Raw genomic sequence first — 25,804 nt, forward strand, 5'->3', positions numbered from 1 at the left:
CATGCAGAACCAAAACTCAATATGTGCCCACATTTCCCTTGCTTTTGTCTTCCTGAGAAGTCTTGTGGCACAGAAACTAAATATTCTATTCTTTTTCCAGTTCTCCTGGTCTGAAAGCTGCCATGATTAATGTGGACTCAGGGAGAGCTGACTCAATATTTTAATATACTGATGTTCTTGTGTAGTGCATTGGATAGGATATAATTTAATAGAAGTTGGCAAGAACGGAATGTTTGGACAGAGTCAGTCCCAGTGGTACAGAAAGTGAGGAGTACATTTTTTAAATGCTACTTGTGTCCTGCCCATGGTTATCCTGTAGCAGGGAGAGAGAAATGAAGTCTATGTGTACTTCTGGAGAAATGCATTAATAATGACAGTACCACAATGAGGTCTCTATGTGCTTCACAGAGTGTTCTGCTTCACTGGTACTGGCTTTAAAACATGATGTGTTTGTGTCTCATTGCATTTGGACTTGATGATCTTAAAGGTCTTTTCCAACCTTCCTTTTCTACAAAAAGAAGAGTGTCTGCAGCATTTGTACAGACAAAAGTGCATATGTTTGTGCATCTGCACCTGTGATTAACACTTGCCTGATACACTACAGAGGCTAGGGAATAGTTCTAACTTCACCAGTGTCCATGATCAGCTGGCCAAGGATGAGACAAGGAGCTTAACAAGAGTGTTTGTGTACTGTGTGGTGTTTGCTGCAATATTTCTATGTGTGTGGGCATAGGATCTTTGGTTCACTTGAGGTCTTTGGGCATGAAGGGACACTGAGGTTAATCTGGGGTACCTGCTGACGTAGTGTTTGGTACTCACCCACCACAGCTAGGAAGTGAATGTATCCATGGTTCATCCACGACCTAAGGGCTGAAAAGGCTGCACCCTTACTAGGTGTTTATTAATTTCATTTTTATTAGATTTTTTTCCCCTTTTGGAACCAACAAAACCATTTTTATTGCTTCAAAACAGCCATCCATTTTGTTTTGTTTCATGTTTAGCAGGCACGCCCATTTTGACTTTTCTCTGAGACAACAAAATGCACAAAGGCTTGGCACAGCTCCTGCAAGCTGCATCGGTGTTGTGTTGGTGGTGGTAGTGGATTGCATGCCTGATCCCCTTTTGTCTTAACATTCCAATAAGTTCTCCAGGGGTCAGCTGACAATACTGGGGTTGCATGGGTGGAATGATCACTGTGCTGTTTTAAGGAGAAGCAGCAGGCTCTCAGCTCCAGGCACGTCTTGTGCTTATACCACAAACAAACTCAGTCCTAGCAGTGCTGCCAGCTCAAGCTGAGGACCAGAGAGATTTCACTGTGAGACACTGAGCTGTCTGCAAATGTTGTAGAGAAGTTTATTGAGGGATTCAGTGTCAGAGTGGTTGTTTCTCTCTTACTGTATTTTTTATAGGTTTCTGTTTAGCAGTCTTAATTCCATGAAGAACAAAATACATAAGAGATCCCAGTTTGATTCCCATGACTGAACATGAGATTTGCATGTCTTTTTAGAGGATTTATGAATATTTTTTCCAAAGATGCGTTAATTCTTAAGTCCTAGGCCCTTCACAGAGGAAGAGTCTGCTCTTCGTTCCCCCATCCAACACTTACACATTGTGCCCAAGGGCAGTTTAGAGAAATTGTTTGACTTCACTGGTGTAGTGATGGGAAAATCAGAGATGTTGCTAGGTAGGAGGACAAGGACCAAGACAAGCAAAGGAAAGGAACTGGGGAAAATGGGACAACAAGTAAAACTGATGGAGCTTGAATTTACATGGGCTGGGTAAAGTGACTAGAACCAAACCTGAGATGAGGGGTGAGAGTATAACCAGATTTTGGTCTGTAATTGGTGGTGCAAGCAAATGGATGTAAGAAATACAGGGAGAAAATGGTTGAGAAATATAAAGTATGAGGACAAGGCAAAAAGAATCCAGAAGAGTACAGGGAATGAGTGTCAAGGAGAGAGTGGGCACAAACCTAGGGTGCAGGCAGGACCGACCTAGGGTGTGGAGGTGTTGGGGTGTGGAGAGTTTGTCTGCAGGGAACGGAGCCAGCATGAGAATCTGGGAACAGAGTACTGACTTCAGTGAGGAAGAGGAGTAATTTAGAGAATATGCTCTCATTCTCTCCATGGCAGTTGCAGTCCTGGAGATTGTTCCCCTGCCTGACATTGGGACATTGAGACAGTCCTACTGGACAGCACTGAGCTGTGTGTCCTCATGTGTCTGAAGTGGATTTGTATGCATGTATTTTTGCTTCCAGTGGTATTTAGATGGCTATTTTGGGTGTATCTGTAAGTAAATACCACACCACACTGACACTTTGGTCTTTCAGCAGAAACATGTGGTCGGGGGGGGTTGTTTGTGTCTGTCGAACCCTCTGTCTACACTGCAGAACAGAGGTACTAAGGTGACCTGGCCAGCCCCAGTGCTGTGTCTCCGACATGTGCGTGCCTGTGTCTGTGCCTCCATGCTATTCTCTCCCCGAACCGTGGATGGTAGGCTCTTCTGAGCAGCGTCCTCCTCTATAGCTCGGGACGTGCTGTGGTAGCCAAAAGCATGCCAGGAAAGCAGTTACACTGTTTGCAGGCAAAGCTTTTCGTAAGTATGCCAAGGAGACTGGAAAAACAGGAGCTTCCCCCCCGCCGAAAACCTTTTCAGTACAACATTAAGTCACTTCCTGTAGTTGCAGTAAGTCTAGAGCTTCTTTTTTCCCCTCCTCTCTGCCCCCTGCCTCCTCCTTCCCTGAGGCTTGTATTCCTTTAGGAAGACGCGGCTCCCGAGCCTCTCCTTTGGGAAGCGGGAGGGAGCAGAGGGGGCAGCGCGGCGGGCGGAGCGCAGCGCAGCGCAGCGCGGGGGAGGAGGACGGCGCTTCCTTATGGGGTGATTGAAGCAGGAGCAAGCCGGAGGGAGGCAGGGCTCCGGCGTGTGACACATGAAGCTGGGACAGCCATACGTGGCTGGAAAATTTGCAGTGTGGGGGCAGAGACATGTGGCTAAGTCAGGTAACCGGAAAGCTGGCTTTTATTATTCCTCCAGCGCATAATTTGCAATAGTTGTTTTTCCGTTGTTTTTTGGTTTGTTGTTTTGTTGTTGTTTTTTTTTTTTCCCTGTATTTTTATGTTTCCTCCTGCTAAGTATGAGGCCAGGAGGAGCAGGTTGTAAGGCAGTGCTGTATATATATACGCAGCCTGAGAAAACCCAGCCGATGTATTGAACTTTTTATTTAGATTGCTTCAGGAACAGGTGAGTCCTGCGGCTGGAGGGCAGGCGGGTGCACCTCTTGTATGACGCTTGTCCCTGAGCAGGGGGGTCGGGACTCTGCTGGAGGGGGATCTTGCTGCCTGTCGTGGTGGTGGAGCTTCACGGAGTTTAAAATTAAAGAGGCAGAGGTGCTGGTGGAAGTAATACGAGCTGAGGTGAGAGCAAATTGGTGGTGCTGCTGTTGCAGCAGCACTTCCCAGAGCCATGAAACAGCGCTGCAGAGCTGTGTAAAGTCCAGTGGCATCAGTTGCATAAGGAGCAGGGTCAGAGTTCCCATTGCCTGCTTGAATGCACCCTCTAGAGAAGTTGGTCTGCGGATGATTCATGTGGTACATTGTAATCCTGTGGTCTTTACATGATAACATGTGGGAAAGCTTGGTGGGGCATAGGAGGACTGGAAGGATTTGAGCAAGGACTGGAAGGATTTGAGATACTTGCTGTGCCCCTTCATTAGCAGACACTATCTCTGTGTATGCATGTGTTCACATTTATGTGGGTATGCACTTCTCAGCATTTGAAAACCCACTGATTAACTTTTAAAAAGTTAATCAGGATTTAGTGTTAAGGGTCAGTCAGCGGAAAGTTGGTCTGTTCGCTGAGCTGCAGCAGCAGTTTCTGCCTCAGGCGTGCAGTAAGCACCCGTCCTTCTACACTTGTGTGTGAGTACATAGTTTACTAAATGCTGATTCTGTTTCTTCTTTTCCAGAAAAAGAGGAAGTTAATATAAATGGAGAAGATGAAAAAGAACGTAAAGACCCTTACTTTGTGGAAACACCTTATGGCTACCAGCTAGACTTGGATTTTCTGAAGTACGTGGATGATATACAAAAGGGGAATACCATTAAGAAGCTAAATATAAGAAAGAGGAGGAAAGCTGTACCAGCCTCGGTGGGTGCCAAGAATTCTGGTGGCCAGTGCGGTGGCTGGACCTCCACAGAGTCTCTCTCTTCATCGAACAGTGATGAGAACAAGCAGTCTTTGGCAACGAGGTGTCAAGTAACCTTGCCTATCCCTGCCAAACCCTCAGTTTCCTTTGAAGTATCTCCTACCTACTTAACTGTCCCAGAGAATAAACAGCTTCCTCCTCCCTCCCCCCAGCCTCCTCGGCACAACCTCCTTGTAACAAAAACCCTTATGGAAACACGGAGGCGACTGGAGCAGGAGAGGATGATGCAGGTCACGCCTGGAGATGTCCGCAGGCCTCGACTTTCCAGCTTTGGGGGCATGGGCTCCACAAGCTCCCTCCCCTCTTTTGTGGGATCCAGTGGGTACAGTCATGTGTCTCAGCATCTGCAGAATGGGTATCAGGGGAACGGCGACTACGGTGCCTGTTTCAGCTCCTCACTGGGCAGTTCCATACGTCACAGCCCCATGAGCTCGGGAATATGCACACCGGTCACCAACGTGAGCCCGGTGCATCTGCAGCACATCAGGGAGCAAATGGCAGTTGCCCTCAAGCGTCTCAAGGAGCTCGAGGAGCAAGTCAAGACTATTCCTGTGCTGCAGGTCAAAATTTCAGTGTTGCAGGAGGAGAAGAGGCACATGATGGCTGAACTGAAAAACCACAGGAAAGCCACTCAGAATGACACATACGGTTTCAGAAAGCGATCCTATAGTGCAGGAAATGCAGAGCAGTGGGAACACATGTCTCAGGTGAGAAGAGGTGGAGAACTGTATATAGATTGTGAGGAAGAGATGGAGAGTGTGGAGCAGAGCTCTCAGAGGATAGAGGAGTTCAGACAGCTGACTGCTGAAATGCAAGCCCTGGAGAAAAAAATCCAAGATAGCAGCTATGAAAGTCCAGCAAACCTTCGGGTGAACAGAGAAAGTCTGATAAAAGAAGCCCGATCTGTTGCTGTGGGTGCTGATGAGAACATGAACGATGTTGTTATATACAACAGATCTGCAAGGCAACACAAAGAAATAGCTGTGGGAACAGAAAAAGAAGTGAAGGAATGTGGAGTTGGAGTGACAGAGGCCATGCTTGGATTGTCTACAGAGGTTGAGAAGGAGATAGAGCTTCAGCAGCAGACCATCGAAGCCCTTAAGGAGAAGATATATAGATTAGAGGTGCAGTTAAAGGAAACCACCCATGACAGGGAAATGACCAAATTAAAACAGGAGTTGCAGGCAGCTGGGTCTAGAAAGAAGGTGGATAAAGCCATGATGGCTCAGCCTTATGTTGTCAGTAGGATGGTGGAGGCTGTCGTACAAACGAGAGACCAAATGGTGGGAGACCACGTGGACGTTGCTGATTCGTCAGTGGGAAACCATCTGCAGACGAGCAGCATCGGCACCTCCTGCAGACCTGCCATGCGGAGCACGGCTGCGGGCCCCGAGCTCCTGATGAGCCGATGGCTGGTGAGGGAGAGGGCAGACGTGCAAGATCAGGGTACAGGGAGGTCCATGGAGCTGCATGACAAGTCCGTGGGCACAGAGACAAGCATCTGTGAGACAGGTATCAACACGGAGGAGCCATCAGAGGTGCCGAGCCCTTGCCAGATGGCACAGGTGGTTGGAGCAGTAAGGTCTGTGGGCTGCGGGGACTGCTCGGTGAACGTGGTGGTTTGTGTGCCCAAGGAACACGTGTCCCGTGAAACAGCCACAGAGGCTGTACCCAGGGCAGAGGCAACGGTGATGGCTGTGCCTTCCACAGCTAGCCAGCAAACCAGCACTGCTTTGGAGATGGTGAGCCAGTGCACCAGCACGGAGGTGGCCTGCCTGGCAGACTGTGGGACTAACACCACTCTGAGCAGCTGTGATAAGCAGACCGGCACGGACAGCGTGGAGCTGCGGAGTGTGGCAGTAGGGGATGGCCGGGTGAAGGACATACACGCGTCTGCTAAGATGCGTTCGGTTGGAGTGGGCACCGTGCTCTCCAGCCACCCTGGCTTTGAAAAGCCTTCTGCAATAAAAACCAAAGACTGTGGCACTGGGCAGATAAGTGTTTATGAGAACTATCTGGTTGGTCTGAAAATGAGGAGCATTGCCTGTGGACCCCCGCCGTTGCCGGTTGTCCCAGCTGGCACCAGGAGCATAGGTGTTGGGGGAGAGTCTGTGTGCGACCCAGTCAGTGGTCAGTCAGAGAGCCCTCTGCCTCCATCTGAGCTGAGGACAGGCTTGGATCACTACATTGAACGTGTGCAGAAGCTGCTGCAGGAACAGCAGATGCTGCTTGCTGAAAATTACAGCGAATTGGCAGAAGCCTTTGGGGAGCCCCACTCCCAGATTGGATCTCTCAATTCACAACTCATCAGCACCCTCACCTCCATCAACTCTGTCATGAAATACGCCAGTACAGAGGAGCTGCGTAGCCTGGACCTTCAGAAGCAGTGCATGGAGAGGAGCACTCCATCAGGTAAGCCCAGCATCGTGGCACACATCTGGTTCATTGTTCGGCTCTTTCCCAGGGCTGCAGATCAGTTGCCTGCTAGGCTCTCAGTGTGGAAGCCACTGTGTAGCCCTCCCCAAAGAAGCGCAGAGCATAGCACTGTTGTAGAATGCCCATTGGGTATTCCATCCAATCCATCGCTGGCAGCTGAAAAAGCAGAGTTTTATCTCTCCCAGTCTAGCAGGCTCTGAAGGTCCTGTTGATGATGGTGCCATGGCTCTGACCATGCAAGAGAGGTGTCAAAAATTTTGAAAGGTTTAACCACTGTGCGACATGCTGACTTCATGTTATAATTTCAGGAGTTTTGAGGTTAATGCCCATGGGTTTGGAATTTTAAATTTGGCATGCATATTTTTAAAAACAACTGTCAGATTTTTCAGAGCCAAAAGTCACTTAGAGTGTTGGTATCAAACTGACTTATTCCCACAGACATCTGCCTGGATTTTGTAGTATTTCTTCCAAAGGCACATTGCCTTTGTTCCTTGTGCTGCTCAGACAGAGAGCTGTGGGGTGCTTTCCCTATTCCAGCAGGGCTGATTGCTTTATAATAGGCAACTCCAGAGCACTTCACAGAAACCACATCTTGAACTTTCTCTGTTCCAGTAACTGTTTGTTGTAATCCCTAGTTACAGCCTCGTGTCTGAAAGGCATAACTACTGCTGGAGGTTTTGGTGACACTCAGGAAAGGCAAGAATTTTAATTTAAACACTCCTTGCTTTTTATTTATTAATTTAAAAAAAATAGGCAATTATTTTGAGGGATTTTTTTAATTCCCTGGGGTAGAGTTGAGTACTTTCAAATTTTTTTTAATGTGTCTGATCGTCTAGTTTAAAACTTAGCCATTTTTTAAATATCAGTGAATCCAACCACGTTACTATTAAGTTTATAAATGGTGGCATCCTGGAAACCAATATGTAATGCCTGGTGATGACTGTTAGATACCTTCTTCTTGCTTCTGCCATACAGTGACTGAAACAAGAGGTTAAGAAGGTGGCAAAGACTGGCTCAAATGCATGTCCTGTAGATGCTGAATGTACTGTTTAATGTCAGCATAATGTTATTGGCTAATCCAAATAGTTACATAAAGGTCTTGCAGCTTGCTTACTGTCTTAAAACTTATCTATTTTTGTTAAAACGCAGCTTGGTAAATCTGTTTTTTTAGCACATCTGTTGATGTGCTAAATAGAGCCATCCATGTAATAAGCTGAGTTTAAAAACCTCAAAGGTTTAGGTTCTCATAGTGAAGGAATAAGCAACATTTATGTAGTGGTAAGGAAAACAGATGATATTCTGTCTGCATACATGCAATATGATACTGTATAAGCAATATTATTATCTTTCTGGTATATTCCAGTCTTCTTAGAAGTAATGATATAATAATAATAATAATAATAATAATAATAATAATAATAATAGTGGTATCTAGCAGACATCAGAAATGTCTGTGAAACAGCGAACCAGAGTTATCACTAGCTGTAAATCCTTAATTCCTTTCCCAGCTTTTACTGCACAGTATCAAATGTGTGGTCAAGAGGTTTGAAAGCATTTAGACACAGGTGGAACAACAGATCATATTTACTAAAAATGTTAATACGTGGATTCAGATTTCACATTCCTGATAAAATTATTTTGGAATAATTTTATTTTAACTTGTAATGCCATTATCATTAGCTGTGGATGATGAGTGTAAAATTTCTTTATTTTTAGTCCCCGGTGAGGGATGCCTGGACAGCATACATAAATCAAGCTATGGTCTATAACGGTTTAGACCCATGGAGAATTGGAGTGGAAAAGAGGTCTTAAGCCTGAAATGTTACCCTATCTCTTTCTATTAATTCTGAAAATACTGCCTTTAATACATTTGTATGTTGGTCCTGCTGCCCTTCCTATGGTATTACAGATAATGTGTTACATGTAGAGAGATTATTTGCTGAATGAAGCACTAAATTGACTAATTCTGTAATCATGGGAACTAATAGAGCCTTTCTTTTTCCATGCATCAGTATTTCATGACAGCTTGTGAGCTTTTAATAAGTCTTTTTCCTCACATTTAGATCTCTTGGATGTAGCTTTTCAGGTGTGTGTGTGAACTCAGCCAGTTCCCTTTTCTCTGGGCCTGGCATCTCAGACTGATTTCTGTAAAGCTTGTATAAACACAAAAAGCCTTCAGAGCACTGAGTCTCTATTCAACTTCAGTTCAAATAAGCAACTGAGTTGAAGCTATTTAGAGAAGCGTGACTGCACACACCTCGTTTTTTTTAGAAAAACAGGCTGAAGTGTCAGTTTCCAATTAGCATCAGTAGTGTCATATTTAATGTTTTATTCAAAGAGCATCTTAGGAAGTATCTCTTAGAGACCAGTTTCTTTTAGGGCAAAAATACCTGAGCTAGCTTCGAGGCATGTGCCAGCTGTGGTTTATCTCTTTGTGGGAATCAGTTAGGCTAGCTAGCTCTGGACCCTGGTGAAACCAGCAAGGACAAAAGCAAAACTCAAGATGTGCTCTCTCTTCTCCTGAACACCATTACCTCTCCTGGGCTCCCTCTTTTCCCCTCCTGGACTCTCTTTCCTCTTCTGGAGTTGTTCCACATTAAAGCTGTGGGACTTTGGTCTGGAGAAGAAAGAGCGCCGCTCATCTTCTGCTTTTGTCCTTGTTGGTTTCGCCACATGATTTGGGTACCAGTTTGCCATACTGATGGATCAGTGCTCTGTGCTGCTTCTGAGGTAGCACATCAGTCGAGTTCTCAGCTTTACAGATTTATCTCCCTGTTATTGCTGGGGAGACAGGGTGTGCTGCAGGGGCCTCTGCCGTCTCACCTTCCCAGACACAGTTTGTGGCAGGTGATGGAGACACAGGCAGGAAAGCTGGAGCCTGCTGAGCAGGACACAGGCTGGCAGTTTTCATCTCTATAAACTTTAGACCACTGAGATGGTCTCTGAGCCAAGTCTATTAGCAATTGGTATTTTGCTTGTTGCAAAATAATCACCTTCCCTTCTGTAACTTGGCAACTCCTATTAACATTTACATATGTACTGTCTTTCAGCAGCCCTAGTGACCTTAGGGAATTCAAACCTGCTGGCCAGATGAGCACATTCCCACTCTGCAAAGTCATGTTAGCTGGCCTTGGCTGCCTGTGTGTCCACCTTATCCATATGGATGTGATACAAACACATCCTAGATGTCACAAACCTAGATGCTAACTGATCCATATTCTTAGACTAGACAGCATATAGGGAGGCAAGTGGATTAATCTCCCTAAAGGGAGGCAAGTGGATTAATCTCCTCTGTTTGTTGCACTAGATTTTTAAAGAATTTTCAGGATGTTGTATTTGAATGCTCATATGATGTGTTTTGCGAGATACCAGCCAGAAGCCTAATGTCACTTGTACAGGTTCTAATTACATGGACTTTTCACAAGTCTTTTACAAGTCTAGGTGGCTGTCTTTCACTGGCAGGGAGTTTTCAAGAATGGTATTTAAAAACAACTGATCTGCCATTGCCTTGAAAAATTAGCTGAGCACACTTGACCTGAAAATGCATTGCTATTTTGCCTCACTGGTCTTCAGATATCAGTTTTATTGTCACATTTTTGAAAAATCCTGACTGAGTGTCCCAGTAGAAGCATTACACTACTTAGTCATCTTGAGGAAGGAGGCAGCTTCTTGAGTTAAAACTTCAAGGAGTAAAAGAAAATAGGAAGCATGTGTCAGAATGTCTAGAGGGTTTGGAAATCTTGACGTGCCATCTGGTGGAAAATCTTCCAAGGTTTTCAGCTTTTAAGTTTTAACCAGAGCTGGGGAAGCAGGCTGAGGGACAGTGGAAAGACCAAAAGAATGATGGTGATGTGAGAAGGTCCTGGTTCCCCAAAATTGGACTAATGAGGCAGTGTGAACATGGTTGTCTTCTTCTGTGCTGTCAGTTGTAATGCAGGCAGTTGCAGAAAGCTGTTTTTCTTTGCAGCTCTTGTGCTTGAGACACCTTTCTCTTTAAGAGCATGTCATTTGACAGGTTAGTAGCTTCTCTCCTGGGAGCACAGACCATGCTATTGCAGCTGAAGACTTAGGGCTTGCTTGAGGCTCAGAAGCTTGTGCTGATGTGGCACAGGTATGGTGGTGATCCTGTAAAGCTCTGGATTGCTACGAATCAGAGTGGTTGTGCCTATGTCTGGGCAAGTGAAGGAAGTCCTCAGCTCCAGCTGCCAGAGATGCATGCCTTAATCATCAGGTTAAGTTTCTGTACAGATGTTCTTGTTTGTGTAGCAAACAGGATACATCCATCAGCCTGCTGGGAAGATGTGGAGCATTTTCCACATTCCTGGAAGGTTGTGTGTGACACAGAACAGCCACACAGATGGTCCCACCTAAGTGCTACATGAGTTCTGTTTATTTACATGTGTCTGGCTGGTGTCTCAGAGAATGCAGTGCCTCCTCTGCTTGTTTACTGGCAGGTGCTTTTTCTAGTTGTGGCAACACGGGAAGCTCAAATGGGAATGCTGTTCAAAAATGGTGCAAGCCTCCATAAACCTCTTCTGAGAGGTTTGATGTACCTTCCCATGTCATATGTTAGCACAAGCTCATAACTGTTGTCATTATTAGCACTGTAATATTTGCTTGTTTGACTCAGTGGTAGCACTACTAGTGGTGTTTGAATGTAAAAGCTGCTCTATCTCCTGGCTTCTGCTTCAGTTAGCAGAGAGCATAATTTACCACAGTATAGATTATTTTTCCCTTCAAATTTATTGCTGCTTATAGAGTGGCAATCTGCAGTCTGCTAAGCTGCCTGTTAGATAGAGCCCCAATTCTTTCCCTATGTTGTGGCACAGAGATGTAATGTTCAAGCACTGAGCTCTATTTTGGAGTTCCACTCCCATGGTAACAGACACAGCTATGAATATTTAATAGCAAGAGATTCCCATTTTTCCAAGGAAGTGTTGTCATATTTCTGCAACAATAAAATGTCAGCTGATAAAATCAAATCCACACGAATGAGAGAGAAAGTACTCCAAGCTGACCTTCCTAGTGTGCCCAGAATCATGAGATGCTTTGAACCACCACTCCTCAGGGAGATAAGGATGGCTCTCACCAAGCTTCACACACAATTGTCTTGGAAAAGAATGCCTTTCATAAATAAGATGATAATCGGCTTCAAAGATGTGTGATCTTTTGTGGTCAGTCATGTTTAATGAAAAGAATTGGGTTTAACTTCCAGTTTCAACAAGCTGGATTCACAATCTAATTTGGGGTTAGAAAACAACTTCTTAGCACAGAGAAAATGGTTAAAGTGAGAGTGAAAATTAGATTGTTCTTGCAGTTCTCTTACTAGAGCCTTCATCCTATTAGAAGGAGTGTTTTCCCTGGAGCTGAATTATAGTTCAACATCTGCCAATGCTCAGGCCCCAAGAGAATCTGCCTTCTGTCAGTTTATTGTATAAAAAGCTCATGTGTTGCAATTTTTGTTTTGAAACTTCGAGTTCACTGACTTTTAACCTGGAATGGCTCAAAAGTACCTTTTATAATGAAACTTCTTTCTAGTCTTGTGAAAGTACTGCATTCATCAGTTGGATGGGTTACTGTCAATCGTTGTAAATGTTTAAACATAACATGTTTGCTCATTACTGCCTTTTTATGTACCTTAGTAGAATGGGTTTTATTCTTTAATAGTTCTGATATGTAGACCAAATTGAAAGTGGATTAAAATAATTTATATTAAAAAAAGCACTTTTTAGGCATGACAATTTAAAAACTTTGGAGGAGAGTAGTTCAGTTAAAGTAATTTTGTAATGAGCTTATTGTTACTGTAAAGAAATCATGCAGTGTGAAAGAGAAAGTTATTTCCTTGCTATATATGCTCCAGACAGTATTTGTGCACTGTCTTTAGTGGGGAATGTGTAGCTTGTATGACTGACCATTATAAATGTATTGTGCAAATAAATGCTTGCACTGACCAAAAGGTTAAGAACAAAATCTTTGTGCAGCTACCACATAAAAAAAGCTTGTGCACTTTTTTAACCTATAAGCCTATGATATTCCATCCAGAGAGCTGGATTCTCATCCTGATGATATTTAATCCCCCAGCCTTGTTTGCACTTCTCATGATTTCCAGTAGGATAAAAGTATTGTCAAGCTAAATTGGTTTTATGGTAATACTTAGGTTTGCTTCCATCAAACTAAATGGAAATTTTCAAAAGCGGGTGAAGGCCAGACTTCTGTTCCCATGAGTTCATCACAAATTCAAAAGAATCTGTTGAGTTCCCTGAACCAGCTAACAGCATGACTGCTTGTGCTGTCATAAATGTGAGGGAAAGTCTGCAATCAGGAAGGAAGATTGCATCCTAATAACATTATATTATAGGTGCCAGAAATGGCATGGGTAGTCTGTTGCTTCTCTGTAGCAGCTTTGCTATCACCCTGGTGTAAATTGGTGAGATTTTCAAAAGAAGCACAAGTGATTTATGAGAGGAGATTCCTTCTAAAAAATTAAAAATATGTGTTCTCATTCCTTCAAACCACTGGAGCTAAATCCCTGAAGATGGTCCAATCACTTGTTTCCCTATGATACTGATGAGAGCAGCTTTCTGCTAAGTGTTTATGTACAGATGCAGTTGTTTTCTGCTTGTTTATGTACAGATGAACCTAGCAAGTTTTTTTGTTTGGTATGTCATACTTTTGCCTCTAAATGACTCCTGAACTTTTCCAAAATCGTCTACTATATTGAAAAATACATAAGAAGTTTTTGACGGGTCCCTTCTGTAGCTTGCTATTCTATATCAATACTTAGAGACTTATGTCAAGTTTGCAGTATTTGCCTGCAACAGTAAGCTAAGGAATATCATCAAGGCAAGTCTCTGTCTGGAGGCAGTGCCTGACTAAGGATTGACCTGTTGGCAGATTTGCTGTCAGTGCTATGCACCACAACCTGGAGAAGGATTCTGCTCAACCATACTTGAGATCTTTCTGAAGTGAGAGGAACAGTCTATTTTAAGGTCTGTGTAGACCAGTGGCGATCCTCAGCCAGGGTTTCGTTTCCACACTGGAGAGGTGTGCACTACCTCCAGCTGTAAGAGTGGCCCTGCAGTTCTGTTGGAGGAAGAAGGAACTCAGTTCATTTGGCTTTTTGCTTTGTACAGCAGTAGATTAAGCTGTTAAATCATGGACTGTAATGTTGGGTGGTACAGCCCCTTCCTTTGTCTGTTTTTCTCAGTGATTTGACTCAGTGCTATCCAAGTGTCTTTATGTTCGCTGTCTTGAAAAGGGGACGGCCTGGGAGCTGATATTAAATGATAATTAATGGCTCACAGCATTAATACTGAGTTGGACCCAAAGCTCTCTTTGCCTCATCATTGGGTACTGTGCATGCAGTAAGTGTAGAGATCTAAGAGCTTTGCAGGGAGAATTAGTGCACTGACTGGTTCATCTAATGCACATTAATTGTCTCCTTGCCCTCAAGTCTTGATGTCACCCTCCTTTCGTCAGGTGCCAGGAACCAGCTGAGCAGAACCCTTTTCTTCTTCATTGGAAGGCAAGGACATCATGCCCTAGATCCTGAATTCAGTCTGGTGCTTCTCAGCCAATGATGCATGTACCAGAAGAGGGAACCTATTGAAATCATGTTGCATTGTTGGCAGGTTCAGGATAGGCTGTGAGTCAGGGGAAAGAAGTCTACTACTGTCCTTATTTCTATCTGTCCTACCCTGCAGCTCCCTCCCCTGCTTGTCTCAGGGCAGGAGGGAGACACCTGAAGAAATTTAGGCTCAGGCTTCGGGGGCATGATAGGGGTCCACCAGGTGCTGCTGTTGGTTCACCTCAGGCTGGAGCCCCACTTTGCCCTGCCAGAGTCCTGCCTTCAGCTCTGGCATGCATAAGCCCAGCTGTGCCTCCAGACACACCATGGTTGTCACAGCTGCTTCTGTAGGAGAACCCTGCTGTCTGGCAGACTATGCAGACAGTTCTGCTGAAAGCAAACCTGGGCATCTTGGGAACTTTGCATGTGTCTGGATGCTTCAGAGCAGGTTTCCTTCACTCTTTTTTTTTGTCCTCAGAGGCCTGTCTGGAGCAGAAGGGGTGACCTGGTAAAACCAGCCCAGGCAGCCACCACCAGCTGCAGCTGGAAGTGGTTACTTGGTACTCTTTAATTGTACCTGTCACAGCTCCAAGCAAGCAAAGAGACAGTTCCCTTGTTTTTCAGCCATGGGAGTTTAAAAATCATTGTTGGCTTGATGTTCTACCTTGGCAGCCCTCTTCTCCACAGCTGTTGGATGAAGGATGATGCTTGCTGTTGGGATGAGACCTGACCAAAGTCAGTCAGTGCTGCAAAGTCAGTAGTGGTGGGGGAGCAAGGGCAGGACTTCCCTCTTGCTTTTCATGGGTGTCAAGGTGCTCAGCCATGTCTCTAGAAGGGTTACTTCTACCTAGGGGGCCTGGGAAGCTGCTGCCTTCTTACACACACACACACACACACACACACACACACACACACACACACACACACACACACACACTTTTTACTCTTAAGAAAAAAGCATTATTGCTGTGCTGCTTGTGACATGATGATCAATGCCCTGCTGTGTGCCTTTTCCTGCAGACAGCTTTCCCTGTCTGTTGGAGGAGCTGTAATCCATGATGGAACTGGGCAATAGGCCTCACTGCTGGAGAAGGGTGCTTTGGGAAATGCATGCAGGGTGAGACTTGGTTGGAAGCTCAGAGACTTGGGTGGGAATGGAAGCAAAATGGAGGAAGCTGCTGGGAAGTGACAATGTTTGGAAAAATCAGCTTTGTTATGTCCTGTTGTAGGAAAAATTCACTGAGGTGAAGAAACAAGGGGAAAAGGCAGTCTAACAAGAACAGCTTGCTAGACAGAGATGTAGCTGTGTGTCTAAAAATTAATGTTTGGAATTTACCTTACTACAGTGTATTAGCACCTTGTGCAGTGCCACTTATATTTGAATGAGAAGGCTGTGCCTTAGTTCTTGATAAATACAAAGGCAAAAAAATAATAATATACAGGCACACATCATTGAAAGCAAGAAAAGAGGGGGGGGGAAAAGTAATAGTGTTTAAAGCAAGTTAAACTTCAGCTTTTCTTTTCCTTGAATGCTAACAAGATCACTAGGGAGGCATAGGTGTGTAAAAAACCACTCTGTGTGTTTCACAAACAAAAGCATTTGTGCAGATTTGTAGAGAAGTTGTAATAGCACAGCTGGAGTAACTGCAGGGGGATCTGTAAAAGTCTGTGTGTAATTAGAACTGACTTTTGAATACACAGTGGGAAAAAGCAAGTGAATGCCAAAAAATCAGCGAGGGGAAAAAGTATAACCCAAAGATTTGGAATTTGGTTTAAATACAGCTACTAGCTCACTACAATCCTGACCAAAAAAAAAAAAGAAATTTACTGTGTGGGAGTTCATTGCAGTTGTCTCAGTAACTGGGCAAAGCACGTAGCCTTCACAATTAGTTTGAGTACTGGAAGAAAAAGGAAAATTTCCTGAAAAATTTATGCTTTCATGGAAAATGACATTTCTTAAACAAGTACAATGAAAAGGTTACTGTTCTTGCAGGAAGAACCTTCAGAGCCTGTGAACATGCTGTGCTCCTCAGGCATGTTATCAAGGAGCAGCTCAGTGAGCCCACCCTGACCATGGTGCCAGGAGCTGAGGTCACTGCTCATACTGAAAGAGAAGGAAAAAGAAGGACGTTCCTTTCATGCATTTTAAAGCCATTATCTTTATAGCTTGTCCTTGTATTATATATCTTTATCAAAAGAAAAACTCACAGCCATTTTTTTGCATTTTCTGAAAATGATCACAGTCTTTTTAGGTCCTCAGAAAACAGTATTTTAAAGGACAAGCTTTTTTTTTTCTAGTTTGTGGAGATTTTTTTCCTGTGGATCACAATATTGATGGAAATATTATTGTTTGACTCGTCCGTGATGCCTACTGTCTTCTTTGGCAGGTGCTACTTTGGAGTACATCCCTCATGGCCAACTTGCAAACACACACTTAACTTCAAATTTGCGAACGCTGAAATTGGAGCAGGACACTGTGCCCACTCAGGAGGAGAGGAAGCCTCCCCTGGTGGAAGCTGCTCGGGGAAGGAAGTCTTTTTCCTCTCAGGATAAAGCTCTCACTCCAATTAATCTGACAGATGATCAGCTTGCCGCAGGTCTCTATGGTAATAACTGGCTCACATTCACCTTTCATCATGCTGGTGGAGTCTGAATACGAAATACAGTTAAAGAAGGTTTTTAATATTCTCAAAAATGCAAAAAACAGGAAAAGATGCAGCTGAAGGGAAATTCACAGTGTGACACCATGTGTCTGCAGGTAGTGGTTAGGTTTTAAATGGCAGATTGGTAGCGCATCAGTGAAATGCCATTTAGTGTTTTGCTAAGAAAAATCTAATGAAAGATAAAGGGTTAATAATTAACTTAAATTTGTATGCATCTTTTACCTGTCCTTTGTATAGAGACTGGTTTAAAAGTTTTTTCAATGAGTACTAAATCTAAAAGACCATCTTTGATTGAACCTACCTGTTGAATAGTTTTCTAAAGCGTCATGAAGATCAGCAGCATGTTGTAAGGTGGAAAAGTTAGGCTTAACTAGTTTCCACAGCTGATTTTGAAGCTGTTCTTCTGTATTTCCAATGTGCATGTCAAACCATGACTGTATCTATATTAGAAAACCCAGCTTCAGATGGTAAATTACAGAGAGAGGTGTTAAAAAATACAGTTATTTTGCAAAATCAGCTATAATGCTGCTGCATTCAAAGCTGGCTACAGATTTATACTGATATGTATGCTTCATCTGCCTTTCTAACAGTATGTACTAATAATGAGAACACACTTAAATCTATCATGAAGAAAAGAGATGGGAAGAAGGATTTGAGCAACACCAAGAAGAACCTGCAGTTTGTTGGCATTAATGGGGGGTAAGAAACCTGTCTCCAAAACATCTGTTACTGTAGCACTTTTCACAGCGGGAAGAAGAGAAGGAACCCAGGAATACATGCATACGTTTGGGCTGTCCTTCAGGCTGAGGTGCAACCACTGAGTGTAAGGATCAGAAGGAAGAATTGAACAGCTGAGCTCCTCTTAATCCTCTTGTGCTTGCAAGTCATATATGGCATCAGTCTCAAATACCTGTACATTAGATTGCTGCCAGATTTACCACAGGAAAGAGAAACAATCTCAGACAGCCATGAGGACATTTCTCAGTCAACGCTGTAGTAACCAAAATTTATACATAACTTTGGTAGCGGACAAGCACAACATTATACTATTAAACAATACAGCAAGAGATGCCATAGCTGTAGAATTAATTTTTCTGGCTTTGTATTCCTATACAAGTACAGAGGACAGTATGGAAAATTGTCTTTTTTAAAATATTACTTGCCCTCCCAGAATGTTTTGAAGAAATTTTTTAAGTGGTTTTAAAATGGTTTCATCCAATTGTTTTTATATAGCTTTTCTAGCCCTTTCCTCAGATTAGTTTTTCTTTAGTACAAATGTTTTGTGTGTTATATAGCCTAAATATCTCACTTACCTAATTTCCTACATATTAGCTAAAAGTATCATTACATATATTGAGGGGCAGTTATCATAGGTTTGTTAGCTTCCCTGCTTATATCTGCCTAGTAAGGCAGTACAATTTACTCTGAGCAAAGTAATTTCCTTTTGGGGATAAGGCAAGGTCTGATAAAATGTTAAGACTTACATTTAAAAGAGATTGTTCTTCTTTCATTACACTCTGTGTACATAATACTGACAGTGTCATTTGCCAGTAACACTGAGTTCAGTGAGTAGAAGAGGTCTCTAAGGAAAAACAGGAAGACAAAGCTTTTGCAGGACATTTTTCCACTTGTGCCAGTGCAAGCAGGTACTGACTGCTGCTGAATGGCATGGAGCAAGCACCTCTGCCCATTCTCCCCGTAGGTATGAGACCACATCCAGCGACGACTCCAGCTCTGAGGAGAGCTCCTCCTCAGATTCGGAGGAGGAGTGTGAGAGCCATGAGTACTCCTGTGACCAGCACCCAGAAGAGAAGCAGCCCACCCCCCATGCTGCAGAGGTCTGCGCCGTGGGGGCAGAGGAGGACAGTCCCCTCCCAGAGTGCGAGGCCGAGGAGGTGGAAATCAGAGAGAGGTAGGTGCCCACCCTCTCCAGAGTGTGCCTCTGAGGCATGCATCTCTGCCTCCTGTCATGGGGCAAGCTGTGTGGGCTGTGCTTGTGGAGAAAGCATCAACCCCAGCACTGGCTGACTGCTGCCCACTTCCCTCCTCCTCAAGTGGGTAGCCAGAGGCAGCTTCATGGCAAAATGACTCTGTGTGAGCAGGCAGAAGGTGTCAGAGGGTATCCTTTCCAGCAGCTGACCCCATTGACTTTAAATGATTCGTTAGCAGAAGACCCTGGTGCCTCCCCTAGCAGAGGCTCTCCCAGGTCACAGCTGGCACTCGCCTGGGAGCAGGCAATGCCTTGTTAATGTCCTGGCATGTAAGCAAACAAATTAATCTTGAGCCATGCACACCAGGTCAGCTGGCTGCTGGGGGTGCACCTTGCATTTGCACCTTCCACAGCATCTTGGGCATGGCACAGAGAGATGATGGGGTACAGCACTGAGGACACTGGGATCATGTGCTTCATATGGTAGGAGATTGTATACTGTAATACACTTTCAAGGCTGCCATCACACACTTGTTCAACATGTCATGTCTTAGGGTACTTTCCAAATTGCTGTGTAAGGTAGAATTTGACAGACAAGGCTGTGCTTTTTAGGCATATGGAAAGAATAAAGTGGTGAGTGTTTACTGATTCTCGGTTAGCAAACAGCAAAAGGAAGTATGAACTGAGACAGTGAAAGGATCTCTTACAGATAATGGGTTTGCCAGTGTGCTAATTTGGAAAATTAGGTAGGTAGAATAACAACAGTAAAAGCTAAAACGAAATTAATGTCATGTTTCACTGGAGATGTAGCTTAGCATCAAGTTATCTGTAATTGTCAGCTGTTAAATAAAGGAGATGCAGAAATTAATAATTAAGACCTTGGTGGCCCTGGAGCTGTGTGTTTTTTGAAGAGCTCTGAGCTTACTTTATACAGTACTGTAGGATAGCCTGTTGTTTTACAGGTGGCATAAAAAGATAGGCAGCCTGTCAAAAGACCTCTCTAATTTTTATTTACAGTAGCAAGAGGTGATTGGGAAGAAGAGCAGCAGAACAGCTTAGATAGCCATCGTACTTAAGGAGCCATCGTTCCTTGCAAGCTGAGTGCTCTGGCAGTGCCCTCTGAGGGGAAGAGTCAGGGCATGTGGCCATGTGGCCATGTATGGCAATGGTGGACAATTTCACTGCTCTGTTAGCACTAGCAGCTGGCTTCTAATCCATGAGGACTAAAATGCCCATCTTACACACATGAGTGTGTTAGCTTCTCTGCTTTTTGGGAGAATTTTCCAGAAAAATTGCCATTATTCTCTGGGCAGGTTTTAGGCAAAGATGGTTGGCCACAGCCTGGTATAGGCCTTCTTGACCTTTTTTTTTGGCCCACCATGAGTTTAGAAATTTGTAATGACAAGGGAGTAAAAATTAAGAGGGCTGGTGAAAGAGAGTAAATTTCCAGAGTGGGTGGGATGAGAAAGGCTAGTTCCAGTGAATGGAAGCTGGCAGGGAGGCACCTCTTGAGCTGTTTTCCACTGCTTAATTCTGTTTCCATCACAACTACTGGCATTTCTCCTTGTCAATCAAGTAATCAAAGCACACAGCATATGAAGTGTGCTCTGCAGTCACACAGCAGTAGGTGAGAATTTCCACTAGAAGGGTTGCCAAGTCTTAGAGCACGAAAGTGATGTGTTTCCCACTCTCCATTCCTGTTGCCCTTCCCACACTAATCTCCATTCAGTGTGGAGCGAGTATCTCTGTGAGAAGAGCTGCCGGAGCAGCTTCTGCATGGTAGGAGCAGATGGCTTGCCTGGAAACTTTCATTCCCAGAGAACTTTCAGAAAAACAAATGTTTCTATACTGAAACGCTAATATAAAAATTGAAACATGCCATGTATTTTGCTGTCTCCCTCAGGTATGAGCTAAGTGAAAAGATGCTTTCTGCCTGTAACCTGCTGAGAAACAACATTGATGACCCCAAGGCCTTGACCAACAAAGATGTGGTAAGCAATACAGGTGAAAATTTTCTCTTGAGATGCAATAGCAAAACTTTAGGGAGAGGTAACTTCTGGTTTTACAGGACCAGCACTGCAGTGGCTAGGCAGAAGAGGATCTCATCTTTGCTGCAAGAGTCACAAAGCTCTTTCTACCAGGACACTTTCATCCAGAGAGTATACTTGTGTTTTGTGTGCTTAAGTGTTGTTGTCCCAAGGCACACACATAAAAACAGTAACATGAAAATACAGTTTCAACATATCTGTGCATTCCTTTGTTATTCCTGTGGTTTTTTTGGTTTAGCACTGGTATGGGTAGCTCTCAGGCCTCACATTAGGAGGCTGCAGTGGATGAAGACTCTGTTGCATCCTATGAAAGAACCTCAGAGTCTGTTCTGAAACACTAGGTGATGTGCCTTCTTGTGCCTTCTGAGTGCAGGGATGCTATTTGTCTTGTTTACTGCATTGGTGGTTTTTGTATTAGTGCTGAAGAGAGTAAGGAGGATTTATTGTTAAAACTTAACAAATACTCAAGTCTCAGGACATAAAATTGTATTTGCCTTATTGGAAATTCCTCAGATAGGGATTGCCTGCTCTACTCTATGAGGGCAATCCGAAAACAAAGGAACACTGCTTAATTATATGAAATTGAATTTTGCATTTGTTACACTTGTGCATATAAATGGCAACAACTTAGTGTCATTCTCTTCTACAGTAGAGCATCTGCAGCTTCTTAAAGTGTTGTGTTATTAGTGTTGTCTGTATGATACACTAATACTGTCTGTGTCCAGTGCTGACATCTGTGGTCCAGGGAATGTTTTGAAAGGGTGTTTCATAGAGTTGTGACACATAGTTTTTAATTGTGTTTGTCCTTCACAAGTAGTTTAGGCATTCAAACAACAAATGCTTTAGTCCCTCTTGGAGTTGAAAGTGTCAAAAATGGCAAAACCAGATTATGATCTCTGCCTTGGAAGTGTAATTTGAATTTACATTTTACTTTCTTGTGCCTAAAGTGTTTTCCAGTACAAGCAGTGCTTTGTAGATGGAAGCTGCAGACTGATCAGCTCTTGTCCTCTGTCTGCTGATAAAGAAGTCTTGTCCAAACAGCTTAAATGCTGATCCTTTATAGCTAAGGATCTGTATGAATTGTCCCAACCTCTTCCAGCATACTCAGCTCTTGTAGCTGCTGTTTACACCAGAAAGAGCTGTGGACTGCATCTTTTTGAATGTGATGGATTAATTGAATTTTAAAAGTGTATTGTGTATTTAATAATGTGTGTGATACTGACTAAAAATAGTTTCTTAGCGGTATTCTGCACTCAGTAGTGCCTGAAATAAATAAAAAATTCTGTTGTGTCAGTTTACGGCCACCTTTGCATTTCAACTCTATGTTCACAGAATACATACATCACATTATAGTAGCACTGATGTAAAATATTCTGTTAATGTGTTTATGTAGTACAGATACATAGGTAGCACTGGTCTGTGTAGAATATTTTCTCTTTACCAGACACAGACCACCTCTAGAGATACTGGTGTGCTTTCACAAGAGGCTGTATAAACTTTCTGAATGTCTTCTCTGCAAAATTGCCCTTGAATTTACTGGCCGCCTTGCAGGTGAGGGTTAATGAGGAAGATATGGTGGTCCTTCCAGGTCAGAGAAAGTGTCTCAAAGTCAGAGCTGGTGGTGAATGTGGAAGCCTTCTTGGCTTACAGTGAGATCTGCTCTTCCTACATTGTCACAACAGACAAGTCACCTGGCCTAAGAGGCTCCTACTCCCCCACTCGCAGTCCATACCCATGAGAAAGTTTATCCTGAATGTGTAGCCTGCATCTTCTCACTGCAACTAAAATCTCTTATTATTAAAGCCAGCCAGACGTCAGGTGAAGAACAGGTTCTTCCTTTTTTCCTCTTTTCTGCAACAAAAGTTGCACAGTTTCTTTCCCCAGCGGTGCTTTTCAGCGGAGTATCTCCAGTCCTTCCTGTCTGTCCAGTAAGTCAGATTTCCTTGACTTTTGTTCATTCTTGCTGCTTATCTTTGAAACTGTTTCAACCAAATATTTTGTGCCATTCAGTGGTCAGACCAGACAAGATAGTCCAGGCGTTGTCTTCACAGTACTCGGCAGAAAGAAGGGACTTCATCACGTGCCATGCAAGCTATAAATCTGTCTATTCACCCCAAAACAGTATTTACCTTTTACATTACGATGGGATGTTGGGTTCAGTTTGTAATTGTCTGTAATGACCAGTTCTTCTTCTTCAGAACTGCTGTGCAGCCAGTTCTCATATACTTTGTGCATTTGATAATTTGTGCCTCAGTATTGGGCCTGTCTGACTTAGCATGGTGTTAAGTCCAGTGAGAAAGTCTTGAGTTCATCAGTGATTTATAAACGTAGTTAAGTATTTGATGGAAATAGTTACGCAGGTCTTTTTTTTCCATTCATCAGTATTTGATAACTGTTAATTCTGGGAGTATTCTCACCCTGAAATTCTGTGCTGTCAGAGGTGAAAATCAGATGAAGTGAGAGGAAGTAAACGGTGGTTTAAAGCGGACTTTAGTCAGGGGGCACGCTTCAGTCTCTACATCTTGTTTGTGAGCTGAATACTTTCTTCCCACATTGGACTAAAAAAGACTTGAACTGCATTGCTGACTTACAGGATGGAAAATCTTTTAAATAGATTGTCCATATGTAAATTTTTCTGTCTTGGTTTTGGCAGAGGTTTTGTTTAAATACTATCCAGCATGAGTGGTTTCGTGTCTCAAGTCAGAAGTCAGCTCTCCCTGAAATGGTTGGAGACTACATAACTGCTTTTGAAGAGATTTCTCCTGCTGTCCTCAGACATATCATCAACATGGCAGATGGAAATGGAAACACAGCTCTGCATTACAGTGTCTCACATTCTAACTTTGAAATTGTAAAGCTTCTTCTGGATGCAAGTAAGTTTGCTTTATGTTTTTTTTAATTATTCTTGGTTTTGCAATTCTCATGGATGAAATTCTTGATGGACTACAGGCCAAGTTCTATCTTCTTCCAGCAGATGTTTTAACTGTTACCAGTTATATGGTGGCTCACCTAGGTAGTCTAGAATCTTTGTTTCTAGTACTAGCTTTGGAGGTTCTTGAAGAAGGTAAAAATCCACCTAAGTAAATTATACACAGAGTTGAGATAGATAGCTGGACTCTTGCACTGTAGTCCCAAGGTCAGCAGCACCAGTCTCCAGCAGTTTTCTCTGGAGGCAGCACAGCTGCTGCTCAGCACTCTAGGGTGCTGATGGAGGAGGATGCATTGAAGTATAAATACCATCTTAAACATGCAAGCTAGTCTAGCTTTGTCTAGAGCAGTGCAGAAGTTTTTTCTGGCCACCACATTGACTCATCTATGCTACTTTCCTGAGAAACTGGGGCAATATGGCATTCTGTCACAGAGACCATTTTCCTAGTCCGTAAGCAGTCTGATTCTGCTTCATGTGTTTGCTTTTGTTGCCTCATTTTCTTGATCCTCTTGCAACACACGTGCAGAAAGGGTAGTGGCAAAGGGGAGACTGGAGTATCTGCTCCCCACATTCAGTGTGCCAGATGGCATCCAGCAGAAGGTATCACACACTGGAATTGGTCTCAGGCTGGATGTTTAATCTGTTTAATCCTAGTTTTGCTCTCTGAGTGAAGTTTGTTTCTCTAAACTAGTTAAAAAACCTGTCACAGTTGATTGTGAAAGCTTAACTAGGCCAATGACATGTCTGGAGTGTAAGCCAAGCAGTATTCAAAAGTCCAGAAGGGTAGCATCAGATAAACAAGGATATGAATGATACAAATCTCAGCTTTGATAACCTAGCACATGTGTCACACATGCAGAGACTTCCTCAAGAGGAAAGGGAGCACTTTGAAATCTCTGGTCCTTTTGAAGGCAGTCTCTGTTTGAGAAGAGTGAGTCACAGCAGGGGAATGCAGGGAATGTCAGGAGCGTGGTGGAACGGGGCAGGCTGGCTCTGCAACACACTGTGGTAGGAGGAAGTTGCCCCTCTGCTTCCCTAAGTGTCTCAGAGGAGCAGGAACTTGCTCATCTCTTGCTGGAAATCAGGACTTCTGTAGGTTATGGCAGCTATTGTATGCCCATGAACACCAGGGGTGTTATATGTAAAATGTAATAATCATGACTAGTCCCACATAGTTCTTTCTGAAAGAGAGAACTGCTCATGCCAGCAATTGGAAAATGTTTGCAAATAGGCAGATTCCTTCAGGTTTCAACAATCTTTCTCTGGACTGTGTCTGAATGGTCACTGTGATCAGCTCTGCAGTGTGGTGATATCACAGGTAGATTCTTAGACAGAGAACTCTGTGTCTGTGTTTGGTGAGAAGAGTGGACAAGATGAGATGAGAGAATCCTCCAATAGCATGAAGCAGAGTCACCAAGAGGACAAATAGGAGAATAATTTCCCTCAGCCATATGGAAAAGGAGCTAAATGGGACCTCAGAAAACACACTCTGCTGAAGTAGTCTAGTCAGAGTAGGAGCACACCACTTCTAAGTTATTCATTACTCAGGTTGTAATGCATTTAGCAGATTGTCATGTTCTCTGGCTTCAGTGGCTTCACAGAAGTGATGTCTGAAAGAAGTATTGGTCTACTGGTTATAAGGTATCATCACCAATGTCTATTTAATAGGAAAAAAATTTGCAATTTTTTTTTACTGAAAAGATCCTTTGCCCATAAACCTGAAGAATTTCCTGAGCCATTTTTGCTTGTTAAGATATCTGTGGTGCAATTTAACCTCTAGTCTGCAGATAATGTTTATGTAAAGCTGAGTCCCTGCTTTCCAATATGATGAACACACTGAAAACCATGCTGCCCAATAAACCAATAAGCACTGCTGAATTTCTGCTGAATTTTAGGAGCAGAGACAGACTGGAGGCAAGGTTTGAACAAAAAGGAGAACTCTTGTCGGTTGCTGGCACTGGTGAGAGGACTTGCCTGTATTTGTTCCCAGAGCAGTTTTGTTCATTGTCAAATACACTGTAGAACTG

At 43.4% G+C, this 25,804-nt stretch overlaps 1 protein-coding gene across 6 annotated transcripts in view; it reads left to right on the forward strand.

Annotated features, from left to right (window-relative positions):
* Nucleotides 1-25,804, forward strand: part of KANK1 (KN motif and ankyrin repeat domains 1) — a 129,979-nt gene that overhangs the window by 98,826 nt on the left and 5,349 nt on the right. For 5 of the 6 annotated variants that reach the window (XM_036403177.1, XM_054517911.1, XM_054517913.1 and 2 more), the window contains 6 exons: nucleotides 3,965-6,616; nucleotides 16,595-16,813; nucleotides 17,461-17,569; nucleotides 18,573-18,782; nucleotides 20,704-20,791; nucleotides 23,502-23,721. In XM_036403177.1, coding sequence (XP_036259070.1) covers nucleotides 3,965-6,616; nucleotides 16,595-16,813; nucleotides 17,461-17,569; nucleotides 18,573-18,782; nucleotides 20,704-20,791; nucleotides 23,502-23,721 — 3,498 coding nt within the window. Of the gene's footprint in view, nucleotides 1-2,863; nucleotides 3,000-3,964; nucleotides 6,617-16,594; nucleotides 16,814-17,460; nucleotides 17,570-18,572; nucleotides 18,783-20,703; nucleotides 20,792-23,501; nucleotides 23,722-25,804 lie in introns of those variants that run through there. The other variant, XM_036403178.1, reaches the window with a different exon arrangement.

Source organism: Molothrus ater, chromosome Z (assembly GCF_012460135.2).
Source record: "Molothrus ater isolate BHLD 08-10-18 breed brown headed cowbird chromosome Z, BPBGC_Mater_1.1, whole genome shotgun sequence".
Taxonomy (NCBI): domain Eukaryota; kingdom Metazoa; phylum Chordata; class Aves; order Passeriformes; family Icteridae; genus Molothrus; species Molothrus ater.